Source organism: Micropterus salmoides, unplaced genomic scaffold, assembly GCF_014851395.1.
Source record: "Micropterus salmoides isolate LMB-PRFRI ecotype aquatic unplaced genomic scaffold, ASM1485139v1 Ms_hic_scaffold_12, whole genome shotgun sequence".
Taxonomy (NCBI): domain Eukaryota; kingdom Metazoa; phylum Chordata; class Actinopteri; order Centrarchiformes; family Centrarchidae; genus Micropterus; species Micropterus salmoides.
Genome location: NW_024040263.1, coordinates 33,846,885 through 33,854,163, shown reverse-complemented (window position 1 = coordinate 33,854,163; position 7,279 = coordinate 33,846,885). Strand labels below are relative to the sequence as shown.

At 41.0% G+C, this 7,279-nt stretch overlaps 1 protein-coding gene across 1 annotated transcript; it reads left to right on the top strand.

Moving 5' to 3' along the window:
* The first annotated feature begins 1,698 nt into the window (after window positions 1-1,698).
* LOC119899959 (nuclear factor 7, brain-like) lies at window positions 1,699-4,438 on the top strand. The gene has a single exon (XM_038714790.1). It carries the CDS (start codon window positions 2,149-2,151, stop codon window positions 3,592-3,594), a length of 1,446 nt encoding a protein of 481 aa, XP_038570718.1. The 5' UTR covers window positions 1,699-2,148; the 3' UTR covers window positions 3,595-4,438.
* The last annotated feature ends 2,841 nt before the right edge of the window (window positions 4,439-7,279 follow it).

Here is a 7,279-nt window from a genome sequence, read left to right as displayed (position 1 = left end):
GCATTGCTTTTAAAGCCATGAGAACCCTTTAGCATAGAGTTTGCACGTGTAGGTCAAGTTTGCAAGAATAAATATGTAACATCTGGTTAGACTTTCAAAGTAAAACTAGTGGTTAACATTGTGAAAAGTTGCAGTTTGGTTAGGTTTAGGTAACAAAACAACTGTTAGGTTTAGGAGAAGATCATAGTTTGGGTTACTATGACTACGTTACTTACATGAGTTAAGTTACATAAGTAATGTCACTTACGAAAACTACAAAGATCAACACTGACATTGTTTCACACGGGAAAAGAAGGAAAAGAACACAGTTTTCCTGGGTGAAAGTCCAGATTCTGACCTACCCATCCACCCCAACACTACACTAAGCCTACTTTTAGTGTTCAACATTGATGCTAAAGGCCTTTGCCCAGTACGTTGAACTATGACAGGTAAGGATGGCATGTGCGTTGGTACCAGACACCAAAGGGCGTGACAAAGCGTTGGTATTTGATGCCCTGGGAATGAGAAAAGACTGGTTCTCCTGTGTTTGTTCTCTGTTCCCTCCTCCCTTGTGTGTCTTTGTGTTGTTGACGTTCCAGGCACCTGGCTCCTCTCCACACCTGACGGTATCTACTCAACTACTTCCTGCTCAACTACTTCTTTTGTGCAAAAGCCTGCATAAAATATTTTTGCTGACACAGTCATGATGTACCTTTGTGGGTGTTTAGTCTCAGTGCTGCTATGGGTTCATGTTTTAAACTGCATGGTTTATATTTTTGTGACATTTCATGTGAGCTGGGATGTGATTGGAGAGTGAAAACATTCATTAAGTTAGCCTTTTACTGTGGGTAAAAAAAAACCTTGGCTGGGCCAAATGCCTTCAGGTCCTCTCACACACCTATAAATTCCTTCCAATGAAACACATGAATCCAGTAGAGTTTACTGAGAATTCAATACAATTACAAGTGAATCTGAGCTGGACCCAAGGAGCAACTGATCAGGCTCTGACCAACATTAAATTTATTTGCTTCTTTTGCTTCCTCCTTTTGTGGGTCTTATGGAAGGTCCACATGTTTTAATCAGTATTTAGTGTGACAGCTGTAACTCTCCCACTTTAGTTGTCTTCGCTTATTTATTATTAGTGTGAGAGCTGTAGCTCTTTTTATTGCTGATATCTGTAAATTTATATTAATAACTTCATGTGAAAAAAATGATCTTTCAAAGTTGTGTTTAGTATTCGTAAAAAAAAAGTTTAGATTAAGAGCTGCGTCCTTCCAAAGTAAAGGGTTTTCCGGCTTTTTAGAGACTTCATCAGTGTGTCACATGAGTGTTCCATAATCTTGCTGTACAAACAGATATCATGTGAAGTTTTTTGAAAATGTAGTTGTAAAAGTACTTTTTAATGTATATTTCAGTTCACTGTTAGGGCTGCATTGTTTTAGTACTAAGTAGTGTAGAGCATCTACAAACAGCAGCTGTTTCTCTCACAGATTATCCACCTGTTTCGCAATTATTTCATTTAGAAGGTAAAAGGACAAAACAGAGCGTGAAAAAGTTCAACGCTGCCTTCCGTTGTTGTCGGGAAATGCAGCCAGAACAGTGTTACACTAAGAAAAGAACAACCACACAACTACACATTCATTTCTTTAAACTCTCTATTTGAACTTTTCTCATTTCAAAATGTTCTAAAGTCATAATTCCCATGTGTTCCAGTCAGCTGAGCTCCGTCACAATCTACTAACAAGACAGGATTATCTGGACATTTTACTGTTACTGCAGATGGAAAAATAAGAGCCAATCCTGTGTGTTCATACTCTGAAGAGACTCCGCCCCTCACCTGACTCACCTGAGACAAACCAGGAAACAGGTTGTTATTCTGCCTCACTGAGACGAGACACACTGAGAGTCAGACGGTAAGACTCCCCTTCAGACCAGAACCAGCACTTCCACTGAGAGAGGACAACTACAGGAGGGATACTGGGAATACTGGGAACACTGGGAATACGAGCACTTCAACCTGCTGCTGAATCCACAAACTGAACAAGAGTTTGACGAGAACAAAGACTCAAAGTGAAGGTAACTTTCAGGGCCGTTACTGAAGGAGGGAGTGGCTGACTGTTTCCTGTCTGAGCGTCTGCTGCTGTGACTTCAGCTTCACTCAGAGACTAAATGGCTTCCAGATTAGAGGAAGATCTCTGCTGTCCTGTCTGCCAGGACATCTTTAAAGATCCTGTCATCCTGTCATGTTGCCACAGCTTCTGTAAAGGCTGTCTGCAGAGCTGGTGGACAGAGAGAGGAAGTCGGGACTGTCCAGTTTGTAAGAGGAGACATTCAAAGAGCTTCATGCCTCCTAATCTGGCTTTAAAGAGCCTGTGTGAGAGTTTCCTACAGGAGAGAGATCAGAGAGCTTCAGAGGCTCTCTGCAGTCTGCACTCTGAGAAACTCAAACTCTTCTGTCTGGACCATCAGCAGCCAGTGTGTCACATCTGCAGAGACTCAGAAAAACACAGCAACCACAGATTCAGACCCGTCGATGAAGCTGCACGACAACACAAGAAGGAACTTCAGGAAACTCTGGAGGCCTTAAAGGAGAAGTTAAAGGTTTGTGAACGAGTTAAAGTGGAGTTTGATCAAACAGCAGAACACATGAAGGTCCAGGCCCGACACACAGAGAGGCAGATTAAGGAGCAGTTTAAGAAGCTTCAGCAGTTTCTAGAGGAGGAAGAGGAGGCCAGGATGGCTGCACTGAGGGAGGAAGAGGAGCAGAAGAGTCAGATGATGAAGGAGAAGATGGAGGCTCTGAGCAGAGAGATAGCAGCTCTTTCAGACACAGTCAGAGCCACAGAGGAGGAGCTGAGAGCTGAAGACGTCTCATTCCTGCTCAACTACAAGGCTGCAGTGGAAAGAGTCCAGCAGCGCCCCCTGCTGGATGATCCACAGCTGCCCTCAGGAGCTCTGATAGACCAGGCCAAACACCTGGGCAACCTGACCTTCAACATCTGGAACAAGATGAAGGACATGGTCTCCTACTCTCCTCTCATTCTGGACCCAAACACTGCTGATCCAGAACTGATCCTGTCTGAAGATCTGACCAGTGTGAGACGAGGAGAGAAACAGCAGCTTCCTGACAATCCAGAGAGGATTGATAGTTACCTCTCTGTCCTGGGCTCTGAGGGCTTTAACTCAGGGACTCACAGCTGGGATGTCGAGGTTGGAGACAGAACATACTGGTTACTGGGTGTGTTAGCAGAGTCTGTCCAGAGGAAGCGAGTCATACAGTCTGGATTATGGACAATAAGGTTCTTTATAGGTAAATACTTTGCAAAGTCACCATCAGCTCAACTCACTGATCTCAGTGTGCAGAAGAAGCTCCAGAGGATCAGAGTGACTCTGGACTGGAACAGAGGAAAGCTGTCGTTCTCTGATCCTGATACTAACACACACATACACACCTTCACACACACTTTCACTGACAGGATGTTTCCATATATTGGCACTTTGGATGAACTCCCACTGAAGGTTTTACCAGCGAAGGTCTGTGTGACTGTAGAAGATGCTGCTGCTGCTGCTACTGATGATGATGAAGATGAAGAAGATGATGATGGTGATGACTAAATGTAGTTTTCATTGTGTTGTTTCTGCTGATGTGTTTAACATGAAGTTGTCATATCTGATCTGACAGAGAACCAGTGAATTAAAGACTTCCTGAGTTTTAAGGATGTAAATAATGAGAGTTTATCAAACTGCTGTAAATTTAGTGAAAGTAAAGTCGTCTTTCAATAAAACCCTGTGGAGCAGATTTCCTCAGAAACCTGTGGTACAGCTGATGTCTCCAGAGAACACAGTTTGGTCCTAAATAATCCCACATGTTCATCATTTTCCTCCCTAAGAATCAGATTCAGTAACAGCTGCACAGTTATCAGTTTATCAGATAACTGATATGTTGCAGCACTTTGGATATTTTTACAGAGCGACTGTCTGATGATCCTTTCTTTTCTTTTCCCGTCAGAACAGCTGACTTTAACAAACTGTGTCTCCGGCTCCGAGTCTGTGTGATCAATAAGTAGAATGTAGAAACAGCAGGTGTGTTCGGGGCAGCATGCGTCGCTGTGCGGCCCTCAGAGGGTAAAAACTCACCTGCTTGTTGAGACTCTTCTTTGGATCAATTCTCATTAACAACGTTGAGCTGCGATGCCATTAAAGAGGTGATATTCTGCTCATTTTCACGTTCATAATCCTATTTAGAGGTTGTACCAGAACACGTTTACATCATTATATTTTTGTGATACTGCACATTGCTGCAGCTCCTCTTTTCAGCCTGTGTTGAAGGCTTCGTTTTAGCTGTGGAGTGATACATCTTGTCTCTAAATGATCTTTGCATATTTTAACTGTTTTGATGCTTTTTCATTCTTTAAACCAAATAAAGTTTTAATGTAATGCTTAATTTCTATCTTAAAAAGTGGTAATTGTGGTTTCTTCTTCAACCATTTGCACTTTTGAATTTATAATTTTAATACAACATAAAGAGGTTCAAAATCTTCTTTCACAATTAATATCATTCTTGTCATAAAAAAATATAATGTGTCTTTCCTGCAAAATAATAGTTGAACCAGTCAGTGCTTAAAGAGAAATTCCAAATCTACCCAAAATAATTTGGCACAAACACAATCAATAAAATAAATGACAAATGGTTTCAGCCTCACTGTTTCACAGCATCGTTCACGAACCTTGAGATCACCTGGTTTACAGCATAAATCAAATGAATAATTTCAGATCAAACTTTTCTAATTCTGCTAGTGCCACAGAATATTTCTTATTTACATTCCAAACTGACTTCCATTTAATATTTTCTATTCTTGGCAGGAGTTGTGGGCTCCGACAGTCTCCTTAGAAAATTACTGGTACATTTCTTATCTGTGACCTTTAAGCTGTGGAAGTTAAACGTGCTCCTTCCTTGTATTAATCTCAAAAGACCAGAAGGCATTGCATCAAAACCACTAGAAAATCTTTTAACTGGAATTCTGTATAAGAAAACAAGAGTCCATTTTCATTTTGCAATTATGTCACTAAAAAGTTTTATTATTCCCTTTTTTATTCCCAATTAATATTTATGGGGAGGAAAGTTATGTTAGTAAATAATTAACCAGGACAATAATGCTTGTTCATGATAACTGGATAGAGCAGCAGGGATCATATTTATGTCCAAACTGCATTGGAATTCAACACCACCTACTTTTTCAAAAATAAATTCTGGATCAAAGAGGATGCTGTCCAAGCTACATGCAATACTTTACTTCTCCCATTGAATCTATGGTTTCTATAATATTTCTATTATAAAGATGATTATAGATTAATAGAATATAGTCCCGTTGTTGTGATCTCAATCTGAAGTTTTAATTACAAGTCTGAATGTTTTGTCTTCACAAGCCTGAAGTTTGTTTTCTCCTGCTGCCACCTGGTGGTCTCTTTGCTCTGTTGCAGCTGTTCAGATTAATGCAACTTCAACTCACGTGCACAACAAACAGCACATCTAGTAAATTTATTAAAACATGTTAAGATTAATCAACTGCCTCCTGATTTAAAATACAATCAGCGCTGCTGAACACCATCAACATCCATTTTCTACCTAAATGATTTTGTCTCCTGAGACAGTAAAAGGTTTCACTGACCTGACGAGCTCACAGACGTTTCACCTTCTTCTTCTCAGGACGAATCAGATGCTCAGAAGAGAAAGCAGCAGAAGTCCAGACACGTGTTTAACTCCTTTTTACATTTATTCATCTGATGCTTTTATCCAAAGCGACTTACAATTGCTATATATGTCAGAGGAGAACGAGGGGTTAAGTGTTTGCTCAGGGACACAATGGCAGATGTGGGGAATTGAACCCTGGTCTCTCACACCGAAGGTATGCATCTTATCCATTGCACCATCACCACCCGCCTCTCAACCACATCTCACGTCACATGATCACCACGTCATCATGAGGTGCAGCTTAAAGCTCCAAGAAGGCGTGGCCCCATAGCCTACTCCACTGATTCTGAAAAGGGTGGACCGGGAACCCCCAAGGGTACTTGAGGGGGCCTCCAGTAAAACAGGGTTCACTTTTATTTTCACATATTCCATGCAACAGAACTACAGGAGGCTAGTTTGTTTGTTTATATAAAAAATCTAACAGCAAAAATCCGTTCAGATGGGGTTCCTGGGACAAAATCTTATCTAACAGGCCTGTGTGCTGTACTTTGTGTCCAATTAGGGGCCCATGATGTAAAGAGTTTGAGAACAGCTATATGGCTGTCTGTATTCTGTCCTGTGCAGTTACATTTACTTCTACACCTGGGGTTCAAACTGCAAACCGGTAGCACGCTTTTGTTTTTTTTATTTCTGGTCTGCAGGACAAAACTGGAGATTGTGTGCATGGGTTTCCACAGAAATCTGGTGGCGCTGTAAATAAGCATGAAAGGTTTTTGAAAGGCCTCGTCCTTCACACTGTTAAGTCCGATTGACTTGAAATTTCTCACACAGCTCCACCTCAATGTGCTCTACAAAAAATCCTCTCGCATTATTAAGGTCCTGCTAGAAAAATCTTTTTGACAAACACATTTTATGACATCTCCTCCTAGACCGTGCAGGAGTCCCCACTGCTGTCTTCAGGTACAAAAAGAACAGCACAAAATAAACACAATACTGAGGCACTTTGCCGCACCTGGCTCGAGCAAACTCTTTGTTTTTTCTCCCTTAACTTTTCAGCACCACATTTGCATTGTGTCGCATGTTTTCTAAAGGCCTACATGATTGTTGTCCACATTTCAATCGTTTAATCATGTCTGATGCGGAGTGTGATTGATTGAAAAAACGTGCGGGACTTGACGGTTGGCATAAACTGGTTTGTGACTGGACTAGAATGGCGACTCAGGAAGTAGAGGAAGATGGGGAAATGGATTTTGGCGACTGGACTCCAGTTGTTAACAGGAGAGGACAAGGAATGGGGGTTAATAGGAGAGGAGATGTAGGGTGGATTTTGAGTCAAGGAAGTAAACGTAGTTTGGAAGAGAACAGCTCCGATGAAGGCAGTGGGTTTGTGCGGAAAAGGGCTGTGGGAGAGGAATTTAAAATCATCCTCAAGTTTAGAAAAGAAGACGAGCATGTGGGTTTAATAATAATAATAATAATAATCCTTATTTGTAGAGCACTTTTCAAAAACAAGTTACAAAGTGCTTTAACAAGTGTAAAGAATACAAAAAAAAAGATAAGAGCATGAAAATTTATTATAAAATTAGTAAAATACAATAAAATAAAAGG